The following is a 16,905-nucleotide window of genomic DNA, read 5'->3' as shown; positions in this document are numbered from 1 at the left end:
AATCAAACTTCTCAATCTTTGCTACTCTGATAGTTGCAAAATGCTCTCATGATTTTCATTCTCATTTCCTTAAATTCCAAGTAATTTTGAGCACTTTTCATATATTTATAATCCATTTGTATATCTTTCTTTTGTAAACTCTGTCTTTTCCCCATTTCTCAAGAGTTTTTTAAAAAGATATTTTCTTATTCACTTATAAGAACTCTATATATATTAAGGAGATTAGTCATTTCATAGTGTATATTAAGATCTAGCAAAGCTAGTTACTGTTTATCCTTCTTTTTAATCCTCTCCACCTCCTGCCCCCAGCAATTCTCAAATATTTTTCCATAAGAATTTCTGAATCAGCTGCTCTAGTTCCCCAAAAATCTGGCTGGTAGTTATGTCTCTAGCTACCTCACCCCCTAACTCTCCTCGCTCTCCAGGGTTTCTTGACCTCAGCACAATTGGCATTTCAGACCAAATCAATCTTTGCTGCAGGAAGCTGTCTGTGCACTGCAGGATGTCCAGCAGCATCCTGGCTTCTATTCATCAGATGCCAGCAGCAACCCTGCACCCCCCTCCCCCAGTTGTGGCAATGAAAAATGTCTCCAGGCATTGCCAAATGTCTGAGAACCGCTGACTCACTCTGATAGCTAGCTACACGGGCCTCCTCGCTGCTCCTAGAGCAAGCAAAGTACACTCCTGCCTCATCACCTTCCTAAACTCCGCTCAAATGTTACTACTACTACTCAGCCTATTTTAAATAACTCCTCACCTGCCCTACACTCCCTACATTGTCCTTGATTTTCCTCAATTGCATTTTTCATCTAGTATACTAGATAATTTACTTCTTTAGTTCTCTCTTTTGTTTGTCTGCCTCTCTCCCATCTTTAAGAATGTAAGCCCCACAAGGACAGGGATTTTTCTCTGTTCTGTTCACTCTTGTATCCCCTGTGCCTAGAACATGCCTGGTACACAGTAGGTGCTCAATAAGTGTTGGATGAATGAATGAATCAAAATAGGTTTGTAGCATTGGTGGTTCAGTGGTAGAATTCTCACCTGCCAGAATAGGTTTGTAGACAAGGTTAGATGAGAAATGACATCTTTACAACATTGATCCATCCTACACAACAAAATGGTGCTTTTCCGTATGTTAAACCTTTCTTTTATGACCCCTTGTAAAGTTTTGAAGTTTCTTACAAATAAGCAATACTAAATGTCTTTTGCAGCAAGCATTTGCCCAGTCTATTTTTTATCTTTCCTATTAGCAGGCTTGGGAAACTAAACTACCTGACTCACACAGAATGTGGACGGGCTGCCAGGCCCCAGGGACTTCCCTGATCGGCGACCCTTGGGCTGTGGTCATGTCTAGAGGCCCCTCACTGTCTCTCTTCTCCATCACCCAGCCCAGAGCTCTTCCTCGCAGGTTCCCGGGAGGACCTCTGCCTTGGCTGATGGCCCTTCCCAGGCATCCATCTTTGTCCACCTCCCTGAAGGGGCTGCAGCTAAGGAACATTGCTCAAGAGAATCCTACGGCATGGGGCCTCCCCAGAGACCAAGGGCTCATCTCTAGGCTCCCCTGTGGGGCAGGTGGCAGACACACTGAGGGTGACCTTACCTTTCCCGGCCAGCTCCCTAGCCCAATGTAAGGCGCCTTTGCTAGGAACAGACTGTCCAGCAGAGTAGGGATGTGGGAGGACAGGCCCTTCCTTGGCAGGCTTTGAGAGGACAGAGAAAGAGGGGCCTCCCTTCCCTTGCTCTGTTTCCCCAGACTCCTCCCGATGGGCCCTGGTTCCCCACCTTGCACTGCACTCCTGCCCAGGCCTGAGTGTGGGAGCGGTGAGGAGATCTGAGGCACAGCTGAGCTCTGGACCTCCTCCCTGGGTGTGGTCCCTCACCTGTGAAACAATAACCCTTCCATGGTCTGAGAGCTTTGGGCTGGGCACACGGCAGGGCACTTGGTGAAGGGGGCTGCTCTTGTGTCATCAGCCATCACAGCCACTCCCAGCTCTCCTTTTCAGCAGTGCCTATGAGGATGTCCGTCATGACCACATGAGCCCCAGGTCCACCCCAAGGTCACCCTGACTTTTCTGGAGGTAGCCTCCAAATGGATCTGAAGCTGTGACCTGGCACCACCCCGGGCACGACTAAGAGTAAGCTCCAGAAAGATTATGGGTCCCCCTCCTTTTGCGTAAGTCAACATAAAACAAGACAGTGCTTGTGAGGTGAGACTAGTGGCCCTGACTGTTGGCTTACAAAGTGCTGTGTGGCGTCCTGCCTGCCTTGCCCCCAGCAGGGACTTACTCTGTGCCTGGGACCTCCTGGGGGTGGAGGTGGGGCAACAAGCCTGCTCAGAGCCCAGAGCTGGGAGGCTGGTGGGCAGGCCTGGGCTGTTTCAGAGGCTTGGGGTGGGGGGCGGCTGGGGGGACCCACAGCTTGCAGGGAGGTGGGGAGGCAGGGGAGGCAGGCTCTTGCCCGCTGTGGGGCTGCGGCAGTGTCCCGTGGTTCACCACTTCACATTTATAGCTCCAGTGCTTCTCAGTTTACTGTCTCTGCGGTGGAAGGCCTGGCTCTCTGGAAACCGCAGCTGTGGGTAGCTGGGTGCCTGCCTGAGTGCTGAGCTGTGAGGGAGGCTCAGAAGTTTCCCAGGACGGTGAGCCCCAGCTCCAGCCCCCACCTCAGGCTTGCCGCTTCCTCTTCGTAGAACCTGGCTGGAGGCTGGAAGGAGCTGTCAGGATACTGAGGGTCCCCTGGTACCCCTCTCCCGATTGGCCCTCCATGAGGAGCTGGAAACTTGCCAGAGAGTGGGGTGGGGGTGGGGTGCTCCCTAAGGCCCCTGTGGGACTCTGGAACAAGGGAGCTGATGGAGGAGGTGCGGGTGAGTAGGGGGACCAGAGGAGGAGGCTCACAGGACCAGGGCTTGATGAGCACATGGGATGCATGGAGCTGCTGCTCTCCAATCTGAATTTCTCGACCTACTGGGTTTCATACGTGGCCCAGCTGCCTCACAGTGTGGCCCTCAGCAGACCAGTGCAGCAGGTGCGGCTCCGTTTGGCCAGGGAGGGGTCTCAGGCTGCGAGAGGATGGGAGGTAAGAGAGTTGTCTAGATGCTGGCAGCCGCAGTGGAGCCAGGACCAGGACTGAGAGCCTGACTCCAAAGTCCTGTTCTCCTCACTGAGCCATGTAAACTTTGAGTTTTGTCTGAACTAGGGAGTGGGGTCCTGCTGACCTGACAGAGACCGGCAGGAGCAGGGCCTGGTTCCTATGCCCCGAGCTGTGGATCTGCCCTGCTCTGGCTCAGTTAAGGGGCCGCCCAGTCACAGACCGACTCCCTGCCCTGCCCCTCCCCACCCCACAGGCCATCGGCCCTGACTCCGGCCTGCTCCCCTGGACTCCTGGATTAGAAGGGCAGGTCAGGGAGAGAGGGAGGGAGTCTGGGGCCAGGCATGAGACAGGCTGCTGGGGCGTCTGGAAGCTCTCACCCTGCAATCGAGGGAAACCCCAGAGAGCAAATAGGAGAGGGGATGGGAACAGGTAGGGCCATGATTACCGGGTAGGGTGTGGAGGGGACCTGCGGGAGGGCAGGGCCCATCTCAGGGAGGTGAGGCGGGAGGGCAGTTACCTAAAAACAGAGCTGATTTTCATATAAATAGGACACTGATTGGATATATTTCTTTTTTAAAGTTAGGATTTATTTCAGTGTTCCCTTCCTCAGTAAACAACCCTGGCATGCCAGTCCTTGGTGGTTTTCAGCCTGGTGACTGAGGCGTCTAGCTGGTTCAGGTCACGGGGCCCTTGATCTGGGTCTCTGAAGCAAAGAGCAATTCAGTTCTACACTTACCAACCCCTGAAGGATGCCTGGTCAGCGCTGTGAGATGGGGTCACAGGGAAGAACCAGGTTCTGTCCCTGGCCCCCAGGGTGGACCCAAGTAAACAGTTCTTCCTCTGATTGTATATGAGTGGACGGGGTCCACTCACTCTGTGTGAATCAGGAAAGGCTTCTCAGGATCTATCCCAAGCAGTTTTGAAGGAAGAATAGCTTTTCAGACTCTCCTTTTTTCTTGCAACAATAGTAAGCAGCCACTATGTGCCGGGTGTTAAACTAGTAGCAGAGAGACAGCACACAGGCTCTGCTCTGAGAGGTCTAGTAGGGGAAGTCATGTGAATGGGGACAAGAATGTCTTAAATGTTAAAAATGAAGTGTGTGCAAGACGTATCAAAGGCCAGAGGAAGGACCCCTCCGTTCTACGTGGGGACACGGGAGCAAGGGTCTGCGCAGGGAGCTGGCCGATGCGGGGGGGGGGGGGGGGGGGGCGGGGCGTGCGCAGCAGGAGGGCTGTGCTGAGGCAGGAACTGGGACTGCGCTTTCTCAGGCCCAAGGACTCAGTGAGCTGCCTGGGGGCGTGAGACCACTGAGCAGCAGCTGAGAGCAGGCCTGGTGGTTTCAGGCAAGCAGCCTGTGGCTGAGCCATGTGGTCTGGAGGAGTCTGGACAACTGGGTTCCAGTTCTCACTTCTTCACATATGAGCTGGGTGGCCTGGAGCCCCACACTTTACCTCTCTGAGCGCCATTTCCTTGCGTCTAAAGGGGAAATTATGGTAACACTAGTCACATCTACTTGGCAGGGGTGACGTGAACAGATGGGATGGGACATGTGAAGGCATCTAACAGAGCCCAGTCCTGCAGTTTATGGATAAACGGGAGCTAGTCTGTCTCCCCCACGGCACTACCCAGAGGCCGACTGGGTGTGGGGGCCATGCGGAGGAAGGGGCAGTGGGGCTCCAGGTCTGTGGGCAGGGACCCAGCCCCACTCTAGCTCTGTCAGGGGCGTCTTCGTAGGGCTGAGAGGTGGTGTTCTTTGGTGGATCCCAGGACAGGAGAGGGGGCACAGTCCACCAGGACGGGGGCCTTCGTTGACCCAGGCCTGGTTAGTTGTAGGGGCTGTCTCTGTAAGCCTGGCTGGCTTGTACGCCTCTGATTTTCTTTTTCTCCTCTTTTCTGAATTAGGCCCCTTTGGGCAATGCCAGCCTCTCTGGGACAACTGTGCCCCACAGCCAGCTCTTGGCCTGTCTGACCCTGGGACCCTGGTCAGGGTCTTGGGGACAGCAGCATCCAGGAATCTTCTAGAGTGCAGAGGCTCTGAGATCAGGCTGACCAAGGCAGGCTGGTCTGCTCCAAGGATGATGCTTCCTCAGCTCCCCAGATCGCTGGCTCAGGCCCAAGGCTCAGGCTGGGCAAAGCATCCCAAGCATTGGTGGTCTTTTCCAGAGCCTGGTGCTGACCTGGCCTTTGTGCAGGCTGCCCTGGGAGGGGCTCCACCAAGACAGGCCTTGTGAAAGGCCAGTTACCTGCCAGTGCTTGGCATCTAAAATAGAATCTGGAGGAGCAGCAAAGCCTTTAATTCAATGTGTCTCAACAGCGGGTCGGTGTGGGGATAACTATGATCTGACTGGTCTTGAGCTATAATTATGGTGTCAGGATAAAAAATTACAGGCATTGTGTGGGCTTGTTTTAAATATAACGTAATCCATACCGTCCTCTCTCTTATTTGCTAGATTTGAGGTGGAGTCTTTGGCAGTTGGCACATGTTCTGCCTGACGTGTAGCAGATAAAAATGGCTCTTGCCCAGGGAAAAGGGCATGGCAGGAGGCCTCCCCAGACCCCTAATGTTCCTGACTGCCCACGGCCTGCAAACCGCAAGCACACGTGCGCATGGGGCTGTGCACATTATCTGTATGCCGCATCTCCCCAGCTGGCCGCCCTATCTCCGGCTCCCCCCAGCCAGTCCACCAGAAACATCTTTGTAAAACAGTCTTGAGGCTTAAGAAACCGTTAATGGCACCCCACTGTCTAGAGAGTAAATCCAAACCCTGAGTTCAGGTCTTGACCCCAGACCACCTTTTAGCAGCCTATCTGGGGACAAACAGCAGCTATAGAAGAGAGGTGAAGTATGGAACAGAGGTAAAAGACCTTGGGTTCTGACCGTGGGGATTAAACTCAGGCTCCCCAACTCAGGAGCTGATGTGAGTCTGGGCAGGTTATGTCATCCGTGCGCCTTAGCTCTCCCGTGATCATAGGCTGTGTGAGCATGGAACGAGGCAACACTCTCCTAGAGTGACCCCAGGCACATCCTTTTCTCTCACCAAGTCTCAGTTTACCTATTAAAAGGAAGCAATAGTCTCACTGCCTTTCAAATCAGTAAATGTTTTTTTAAAGTGCTATTTCTTCGTGTAGTTGTGTGTGGTGAGATAGGCGTGTTATCAGTTCAATCTTTCTGGAAAGCAGACTAAGAACATGTTTATACCCTGTAACTATGAATCTAATCTAAGGGAAAATTCAAATTATGGACAAAGATTTATATTTAAAAGATGTTGACTTCAGTGTGGTTTTATATTCTTGAACAACTAAAAAACGCCCAACATTTGGGTGACAGTATTTATGGTGGGTCCACTCAAAACTCCTACGCAGTCGCTAAAAGTGTTTATGAAGAACATTTCACTATGTTGAAAATGCTTATAATCTAATTTAAAGTGAATAAAACAGATACAAATTATATATACTATATGATCTCAGTGATAATAAAAATACATACAACCATAGAAAAAACACTGAGATGGAAATGTAACAGCAGTTACCTTTGGTGAATCTATAGTAGTGTATTTTCTTCTTTATTTTCTATATTTTCTAAATATTTTAGAATGGGCATGCATTTCTTATACCATAATCATTTTTGTTTGCTTGTGCGTGTGTGCGTGTGTGTGCGTCGGGGGAAAGAAGTAATCAGGTTTATTTATTTATTTACTTTTTTTTTTTTTTAAGAGGAGGTGCTGGGGATTGAACCCAGGACCTTGTGCATGCTAAGCATGTGCTCTGCCACTTTGAGCTATACCCTCCCCACTACAATAATCATTTTTAAAGGAGCTGAGTGTTAAAACTATTAAATGAAAGGACAGAACTTGATGTCTTGAGTTCCCATCTGGCTTTTAACAATCTCTCACGTGCTAGAACCATCCAGGGAGTCTGGGAGGTAATGTAAAGGTCTAAACTCTGAAGGCCCGTCTGCCTCAGTGGCAAGCAGTGACGGGTCCAGCGCCTGGAGTCAGCAACTCGCCAACCACTGGGGTTCACAAGACTTCCCTTGAGGTCAGCTGCCCTTCTGAAATCTTCCCAAGCATCCAAGAACCTTCATGGCCATTGAAGTGGAGCAGTGTGCCAGCCCCCGCTGTCCCTACCACACTACAGAGTACTGGGGGCTCCCTATTCACCTGGGCCAAGTGGGTTTTCCATCCGAGAGGTGAGCTCTTTCTGCCACTTCAGCCAAGGGGCTTGTTGGAGCAGGAAGACAAGCCAAGCTGCTGTCACTGCTGTGGGCCCGTCTGCTGCTGCACATCTGGACTTTGGGGACCCCACTCATTGGCTCTGTCAGACCACGCACTGCCAACTGCCAGGACATGCAGGTCTGTCTGGCAAGTTGTCCTGAGTATGGAGAGCCTGGAACACACCGTTGGAGGTCATTCCCAGACTGGTCATTCCCAGCCATTTCCTGGGATGAGGACACCTGGAGAGATGGAAAGGGCTCCTGATGAGCCCCTGCTGCAAGGAAGGGCCCCGAATGAGTTCACTGGGGAAGGAGGCCTTAGAAGCCAGTGTCCAGTGTCCAGGTCCAGCTGGCAGCTTGTCAGGGCTCTTCCAGGACCTCCATGAACCAGCCACGTGTCTGCCCGGTTAGAAACCAGAGAAAGACAGGTTTTAGAAGCTGAAAGACCAAGACAGACAGACAGGCTTGAAGAAAGAGTGAGGACGACACGCAGTCAGTGAGAGGCAGAGACGGGGAGAGAGACAGGCTGTGACACAGGGGCTGCAACGCAACAGGCAGGCCATCGCCAAGGGTGAACTACAGGGAGGAGAGCAGCACCGGCACCACGCTCATCCTCGCTGCAGTCAGGGAAATGCACGTTAGAGCGGCCTCCACACTTACTAAATTAGCACACATTAACAAAATGATACCATCTCACGCTCTTGAGGCTGTGGTAAAACCAGCTTAAACACACTGCCAGGGGCCTGGGAAATTAGCACGGCCTTTAAAGGAAGAAATTGGGCAGTACGGCTCCAGAGCTACTAAAATGTTCATCCCCTTTCACGTGGTAATTCCACACCTGGGAATGGGTTGCAAGGAAATAATTCAACAGAAAAATAACAGGTTTGTTCATAAAAGATGAGTGAGGTGCTATCTGTTACGTCCCACACGCTACAGTATGGCCACTGTGACTATTTTTACAAATAGGGACGATGGAGACTATGTAATAAGATTTAAAGATCCTTATGCTATGTGTAAATAGAAAATAAAACTACTTGTACATAAAACTTAATAATTATATAAGCCAGCCAGCTAGATGCTCCGGTGACCCTGCCCTTCTGGTGAACAGTGGTTCTTGACTCCCAGCTGGTCACACACACACACACACATACACACACACACACACTCCTGTCTTCCCTAGGGACCTGCCCTGCCACTCCCTGTCTGGAACTCTCCAACCACGACCTCAGACTGGTTGGGAGACAGTCACAACCGAGCCTGCCCACCTGGCCAGCTTACTCTGGTGGCCCCAGGGAGTCTGGGTGATGCCTGCTGAGTCACTCCAAGGTCGTACCCCAAAAAGCCAAACCAGAAGAGGTATGGTGGAGTTAGATCCTCATTTAAGAAAAGGGATAAAGTGATTTTGCAGGCTCTGAAGTGTCTTGCTATTCGCAAACACAGTAATCCATTTAAGTCAGCTGAAGTCTGGACTCCCGACTGAAGCATCACGGGGTGAAAGCAACTTACAACAGATTGAAGGCAAAGGGAGCAGGGACCATGGGGTCACCCCCTCCTGGCCTGCCCCAACAGCAGGCACAGATCTGATTCTAAACTTGAAACATCCAGTTTATGTCTTCCCCTAGCTCATAGAAGCTGGCACTGAGTAGGAACTCGGTATATTGTGGGTGAACAAAAAGGAGAAAGAGAAAAGACCACATAGTACATGAGTGAGCGAGCATCACGGAACAATTCTGCCTTTATTCAAAGCCTGTCTGGCTTTCCAAATGTGTCCCTTACTCATGCTCTGGAGAAGCTACACCCCATGTACTTGCTTACTGTCAGGGGATGCTCTGCCCTACAGGGGCCAAGAACATTCAGTGACCATGCCTGGTCCAGACAAACCTAACCTTGTTCATTCCGTCCATGCAAAGTTACTGAACACAAAGAGGCTTTATGATTGTCCCTGCCCTTGATGTTTTTCCAATCTCATGGGAGAGAGAGACAGGAGTAATCAATGAGGAGCAATTCAAAGAGCAGTCACATGGGGTGCTGTCAGAAGAGGCAGCAGCAGTGGGAGTGAGAACACTTGGAAGTGGGCTCAGGATGGGGTGCAGGACTAGGCAAGGGGAGGTGGAAATGGAGCAGGGCCTTGAGGACAGGCACGACTTTACCTGGCAGAAGGAACATCAGAGGGCCAAGGACAGGTGGGAGAAGCCACCTAGGCCGCCCCCAGCTCCTTACCCTTGAGCCTGCCAAAGACCTTGGCTCAGCCCCGGCCGATCCTGCCCAGACGGACAGAGCGCAGTGGCAGCCCCAGTCTAAGCCCAAATGCTGAGGATCCTGAGGTGCATCCCGACTGCTCATTCATTGATTCAGTCACATGTACCACAAACACTTATTGCACACCTCCTCTGTGCTAGGTACTATCATATGCTTTTAGGCATATAGTGACAAACAAGTCAGGGTCCTTGCCCTTCCAGTGGGGAACACAGACAGTAAACATGCAGCAAATCAAATAAATTCACATTGTGGAAGGTGCTATGGAAAATTGTGAAATAAAGATTAGGGGCTAAGGGTGATGGAGGATCAGGGAGGAAGGCAGGTATTTAATCAGTAAAATCCATATTTTATTTCATGCTTAAATGATGTGAAGAGGCAAATCATTTAAAAATCTGGGGAAAAACATTCTAGGCAACATACATGGAAAGTACAAAGGCCCTGAGGCAGTAATAAATGGCATATTTAAGGATTAGCATGACGACAAACAAGATGGAAAGGAATTGGGGCTGGCGGTCAAGGGTAGGAGGTGAGATCAGAGAGGCAGTGAGGAGCCAGGCCTGCTCCTGACGCTGGCTCCTGGGCTCCAGGAAATTATAACATCTCTTGCATCACAGCCAGGCTCTGGCCATGAGTTAAAGGTCTCAGGACTGGATGCAGGCCCTGCACACTAACGCCCTTGACAGAGTGCTGGTACATGTCACACCCTCATCCAGAAGTGCCTGCTGGGTCGTGCGACACCTGCTGCATCGTGCTCACAGAACACCAAGTCCTGCAGCTGCTTTGGTTTCACCAACTCCCATGCCTATGTTCCTCCTCCTGTTCCTCCAGGGAGCGGTGTTGGATTCCCAGCAGAACTTGGAACCAGGTCACAGAAAATGTGCTTCCAGGAGTGAGTACAAGCACAAAGTGGCTGTGGCACAGAGGGTCCAGAGTGACCTAGTGGCAGAGATGCCCAAGAACTGAAGGCCAGGCTCTTCTGATGGCCTCCAGGATTTCTCCGGACAAACTACCCCCTCACGATCCTTTGAAGTATATACAACACATAGCAGAATAGATCTCTAGTCCTCTTGGACCAGCAGAAGCCAGTGGTTTAGAGCACAAGCTCTGGGTTTGAATCTTGGCTCCTCTTCTTCCTAGCTAGTAACCCGGTGCAAGTCACTTAACCTCTCTGTGTCCCAGTGTCCTGATCTACCTAATGCAGACGCGAGGAAGGCCTGAGTGTGCTGAACAGTGCCTGGGGGAAAACAAGTGCTCAGTGCGTGTTCGCTGCGCTCAGACAGCAAGGTTCCTTTTGGAAGGGAATGTGAGACATGAGCGTTCTCCCTTAAATCAAGGTGGGCACGTCACATGAAGATGCTTAGGTTTTTCCCAGATAAACATGGCTAGGGCCCAGTCCTGAATCAGAGGGCTCGGTCTGAGAGACACTAGGCACTGAAGTATCCCCAGGGTGTTCTGAAAGTCCAGAGACAAGAATTCAGTCTGGGGAAGGAGAATGGGAAGTGGCTGGGGCTGTGCCCCCTTGAGTGCCCAGGGGAGGACCAGGGTACTCTGATCTCTCTCAGAAGTGGTCACGCTTGAAGGCAAAAGAGCGGGTTTCCTGACAGTTGTCACCTCAGGCCTGGCCTCAGGCCTCTGTCTACTTGGCATGCCTCTGAGATTTCTGCTCAGCTAAGGCTCAGCCCTTGCAGCCATGTGGGGACTGTCTGACCTCTGCTGTCCACCATCTGTCATGGCACAAACTCAGAGATGGTCACCGACTCAGAGGAGGCACTTTTCTCCAACTTTTTCACAGTGACTCCCAGTATTAACTTATTTTATACTGTGACGTACACAAAAGTTTCACAAAGCAATTCTTACCTTTACTATGTGTGGACACTCTTATATATTCTATACATTTTATTTTTTACTTCATTAATAAGAAAAATGCTAATTATAATCAGGCTTTCTCCTGGAGTTCAAAAAACCTTCACTTAGGGAACTAAATTAGTACCTTATTTCCCAAACGTCAGTCAGTGTGTTCCACATCACTTTCGAACCTCTGGCCACACCCAAGGCCTACTGTTTACGGGGAACTTGATTATTTTTTCTTTGAATCAATTCATTTAAACATTTAAAAATGCCTACTATAGTCAAGGTCAAATACTGGTGAAGCAGCAAGTTTGAGGGCTAGGGGCATTTTTTAAATCTAATATACACGAAAGTAAATATTTAATTATCAAAATAAAAAATGTTTCCATACCTTCTAAAATCATCTTGCACAGCAGTAGTGTCTGCATTCCTCGTCTTGGGAATCTTAGATCTACAGATTAGTCCAAACATCTCATTTTCAGTGGGGGCAGTGAGGCCCAGAGAGGTGAATTCACTTATCCGAGGTCTAGTTCCTCAGTTAGTGGGAAGGTCAGTCTGGTCACAGGGGGGGAAAAAGGAAATAAAATCTACCAGTCTTATCACTTTTGAAGAGAGCCCCCACCCTGTCATCTCACCAGAGCCCAGATGTCAGTTTATCATGACCTTGGCAGAGCCACTTTAAGACCTGGGTCTTAGACACCCTTATTTCTGAAGGTCCTGATCCATATCATATCACACATATTACAATGTGTGCATCTTGAAACTTACTAATTTCAATTTTGTTGTTTTCCTTCTGTATTTTGAAGTCAATGAATTTTTCAAACTTCAACCACTTTTGCAGCCCCCTACGAAGTTCACAGCCCCTAGGGTTACAACCTGCCGTGCCTAACGGATGAAGTGGCCCTGGATCTGGTAAAGGAATCTGATTTTAAAAACACACTAAAGAGCAACTTAATGACTTCAGCCCTCTCCTCTGGTATCTGTAAAGGGGAACATGGACAGGCCATTGACATCTAAACGCGTGAGTTTCCAGTGGCGAAATCTTTGCTGTTCTGGGAGACCGGAGCGAGCAGTGCCATTGCAGGTGGGGCCAAATGCGGCGTAACTGGCAAAATGCTCTTACTCTAGGCCTGTTTCCTCATTAAGTAAAACAAAGGGATTAGATTCGATTGATGGGATTAGATTTGATTGATGACTCTCAAAATATATTTCAAAAATGAGGGCAAAATCAAGATTTTACTGGACATACAAAAACTAAGAGAATCCATCACCAGCAAACCTGCACTAGAAGAAATGATTAAGGAAGTCTTTTAAGCAGAAGGAAAATGTTACCAGGTGGAAATTTGGTTTACACACAGGAAAGCACCCAAAATGCTAACTATGAGACTAAATATAAAGAGCTTTCAAAAGTTATCACTTAAATTTCTTTTAAAGACAATCAACTGTTTAAAGCAAATATGCTAACAATGTACTGTGGCGTTTGCAACATGTATAAGTAAAACGTACGAAAACAAGAGCAAAAAGGCCAAGAAAAACAGAAGGATACTCTTGTAGGATTCTTACAGTGTGTGTCAAGTCGTACAAATATCACATTAAGGTGGAAGATGATAACTTAAAAATGTATACTATAAAGCCTCATGAAAACTACTGAAGTAAAAAAGAATGAGTAAGCCAACAAAGGAGATAAAATGGAATAATTAAGAATACTAAATTAATCTTAAAAAAAAAAAAAAAGAAAAGGGAACAAAGACCAGAGGGAACAAATAGAAAACAAACAGCTAGATGGTAGATTTAAATCCAGCCACATCAATAACCACAGAAAATATAAATTGTCTAAACAGCTTAATTAAAAGGCAGAAATTATTAAGCTAAAAGAAAACAAGATCCAACTATACAATACTAACAACAAATTAATTTTGAATATAAAGACACAAATAGGTTAGAAAAAGATGCACTGTTCTAATAATGGTCAAAAGAAAGCTGGGGTAAATATCACACATTGTTGAAAGCAGGGGTGTAAGGTCTCCTCAAAAAAAAAAAAAAACAACACATCTCTCCCCTCTGAGAGCTCTTGACCCAACATCTGACCGAGGCCACTACCCCTTTCCCACAGCAAATCTGCTACGAAGTGGAGTGCTTCCCCTAATGGGCCATGCTCTAGCTTTCTAAGCTGCTAGAATCTTCAGGGTTTTTCAACCTTGGTACTATTGACATTTTGGGCCAAGTGATTCTTTGTTGTTGGAGGTCCAGTGGGGACATGACCCTGTGCATGGTAGGATGTTTAGCAGCATCCCTGGCCTTCACCCACCAGATGTCATTAGCATCCAACGCCCAGGGTTGTGACAGAAATACCTCCAGACATTGCCAAGCGTCCCCTGCCGGGCAAAACTGCCTCGGGTTGAGAACCAACTGTTATAGATCAATTCAGCTGTTCTTCAGCCACCCCATGAGAACCTGGGACTAGGACTACACATTGATATCCATGCCAACTCCCCCCAAACCCCTCCCAAAACCCCCAAAATTTGAACTTTGGACCTTCAAGGCCTACTTCCCAGGAACAGTGTAACATTGCCTGTGAAAGTCAAGTTTTCTGAAGCATCTGCATCACACTTCAGTGCAAATTTTCTCCCTTATTGATGCCTACCAAAGGTCTACAGGCAAGGAAAAGTTGGGTAGGTCAAGGCAGATCCTGTGGGGGTGACAGAAGGGGAAGAGGTGTTTATCCAGCTGGTGCTCCCTGGAGAACAAGATCTCAAATTCACTCATGGGGCATAAAACGAGGGAGATAGACTGGCAGATGATTGTCGTTCAGTCCTCTGGCTTTAAATATCACCTATGTCCTGATGACCCCACATTTTATATTTCCAATCCACTCCTCTCTTATGGTAGCCAGCCTCTTGCATTCAACTGCCACTCAGTGTCTCTACTTGGGTACTTGATAGGCACCTGAAACTCAATATGGCCAAAATAGAACTGATTTTCCCTCCTGAAGCTGATCTTCTCTTAGTATTTCTCCCCCTAGTAAATGGCACCACCGTACACCAAACTGCTCAAACCAAAACTCAGTTAAGTCATCCTTGATTCTCTATTATTCCTCTTCCCTCACCTTTCTTATCCATCAGTCATGTCAGCTCCGCCTCCAGAACACACCCCTAATCTGCTCTCTCTTCTCCAGCTCCACTTCTGCCACCCTAATACGAGCCACTATCAACTTTTACTGGACCATGACATTAGCTTCCTAATGAGTTCCTGCTTCCTCTCTTGCCTCTTACATCAGGGGTTCTCAGCCTCACACTACTGACATTTTAGACTAAGTCTCCAGTCCTTTTGGGGGGAGGGTGTCTGTGTGTGTGCATGTGTGTGTGTAGCTGTCTTGCGCATTTTAGGATGCGTAGCAGCATCTCTGGTCTCCACTCACTAGATGCCAATGGCATCCTCTCCCACCCCCCAAATTGTGACAAAAAAGTCTACAGACATTGTCAAATGTTCCTTGGGGGCTAAAAATCACCCTTGGTCGAGAACTACCACATCCTACACACAAGAACTAGGATATTTTAAAAATACAAATTGCATCATGTCACTCCCATGCTGAAAACCCTCCTAATGTCTTCCCTTCGGCCTTAAAATAAAACTCAAGCTCCTTATGGTGGCTTTCAAGACCCTTAAGGACTGGCCACTGCCTACTTCTCTAACATCCTCTCTTCCATATATTACTCTCCCTCTCTAAGCTCCAACCACACTGGTCTTCTTTCTGCTCCTTGAACATTCCAAGCTTGCTCCCCTCCACTCTTTGAACTTGCTATTTCCTCTACCTAGAATGCACTTCGCAGATCTTTGCACCGTTCACTCTTCACTACACAAGTCCCAGACCAAATGTTGCCTGAACTGCAAGGCCTTCCCTGACCATTCTATCTAAAGAACCCCCTTACATATATTCTCTATCCCACTACTTGTTTATTTCCTTCATGGTGTTAATCACAACTGAAAACTCTCATTTTGTCATTTGTTGTCTGCCTCTTCACCAGAGTGTATGCTCCCCAAGCACCAGGACCCTATTTGCCTTGGCCACTGCTGTAGCCCCAGTGCTAGAATAATGCCTGGCGCAGAGTAGGTGCTCAGTAAACATTCCTCCCCTGCACCTCCTCGAATCACAGGTCAAGATTCCCTTCTAAGACTATTCTTGATTCCTGATGTGGACCTTCATTTTTCATTTTGACCTACATTTGGCCTATGTTAAAACATATGTGGCTGGGGCTGCCACGCACAACGGCTCAGCACAAAGAACCGCTTATTCTGAAACATAAACAAAGGCCAACTAATTAATTAAGAAAAGCCTGTTCTTTGCCCCTCAGTTTTCGGTAGGTATACAATCATTCCACCAGTCATGATTTCGGCTTGCTGCCTGTCCCTAAATATGAAGCAGCGAAGGTCATTCAGGAGGCTAAGAATCCAAAACTCACCTGGGTCAGAGGTTCAAACAGCCTCTACGTCCATCAACTCAATTTACACAGTATCTAGGGTCTGAAAACTTTTTCTGCGGTGGCTTAAGTTAAAATAGTTAAAATAGTTCATTGGGTCAAAGGCAGGATGGTCCAAGGTGCAGAAGGGTCAATGAATGTTGGCTGAATCCCGAAACCGCATCTTGGCTTTTTCTCACATTGATTTGTGGACTGTTTCCAGGAAACCAAAGATGATGGGCCCATCTGGCAGCAGGCTGGCTTCGAACTGGCTGCAATTCTGCCCTGGCCAAGGGCCATGGCCCTCTCATGGCCCCAGGAAAGGAAGCATCTCATCGGGCCCTTTGGACATTCTGGCGGGCGGCTGGCCGCTCCCGTCGCGGCGGGCTCTCCACGCGGTGCAGAGACGTCTCCACCCGCAGGAAGGAGGCCCTGACTTGGCGGGAGGACGTTTCCGTACGCTGTGAGGAGGTTTCCACGTGCTGGGAGGACACCTCGAGGACGCGAGGGAGCCGCTTCCCAGAGGGGGAGATGGAGGGCCCCTCGCTGCAGTGCTGGGTGGTCTCCACATGCCGGGAAGATGTCCGCACCTGGCGGGAGGATGTCTCCACGAGGTGGGACGAGGTCTCCACGCGGACAGTCGACGTCTCCTCGTAGCGGGCGGCCTCCCCCCGGGACGGAGAGGGCTTTCCCCGAAGGGGTGAGGCCATTCTACGGGGTAACAGGGACGAGCAGGCCTCGAGAGGCCCCACCGCCTCACGCTCCCCGGTGGGTTACGTCACGGGGTGAGGAGTGACGGCACAAGCCATTGTGACGCACCCCAGGGGTGCACGAGAGTGCCACGACACAGGGACGCGGAGGCACGGTTGTCCTGGGGTGGGGAGCAGGTGACGACCTCCTGCAAAGGCTGGGCGGGGCCGCGCGCCCCGCCCCCTCGCCTGTCAGGAGCCGGCTCGGGCGGAGGCGGGGCTAGGCTGGGGCGGGCCCGGGATGGGCGGGGCTACCCGCCCCCGCGAGAGGCTGTGCCCGCCCCAGCATCCC

General features: G+C 49.5%; 1 protein-coding gene across 7 annotated transcripts in view; it reads right to left on the bottom strand.

Annotated features, from left to right (window-relative positions):
• Positions 1-16,841, bottom strand: part of C16H17orf100 (chromosome 16 C17orf100 homolog) — a 17,558-nt gene extending 717 nt beyond the window's left edge. Inside the window, exons 1-3 of one of the 7 annotated variants that reach the window (XM_014552665.2) lie at positions 15,868-16,841; positions 11,799-11,962; positions 3,488-7,699 (exon numbers count right to left, since the gene is read on the bottom strand). In XM_014552665.2, coding sequence (XP_014408151.1) covers positions 16,197-16,574 — 378 coding nt within the window. In that variant the 5' untranslated portion in view covers positions 16,575-16,841 and the 3' untranslated portion in view covers positions 3,488-7,699; positions 11,799-11,962; positions 15,868-16,196. Of the gene's footprint in view, positions 1-3,485; positions 7,700-9,876; positions 11,963-15,867 lie in introns of those variants that run through there. The other 6 variants (XM_014552667.2, XM_032498032.1, XM_032498033.1 and 3 more) reach the window with 6 other exon arrangements.
• Positions 16,842-16,905: the final 64 nt, after the last annotated feature.

Source organism: Camelus ferus, chromosome 16 (assembly GCF_009834535.1).
Source record: "Camelus ferus isolate YT-003-E chromosome 16, BCGSAC_Cfer_1.0, whole genome shotgun sequence".
Lineage (NCBI taxonomy): Eukaryota > Metazoa > Chordata > Mammalia > Artiodactyla > Camelidae > Camelus > Camelus ferus.
This window is presented reverse-complemented; position numbering and strand designations above follow the sequence as displayed.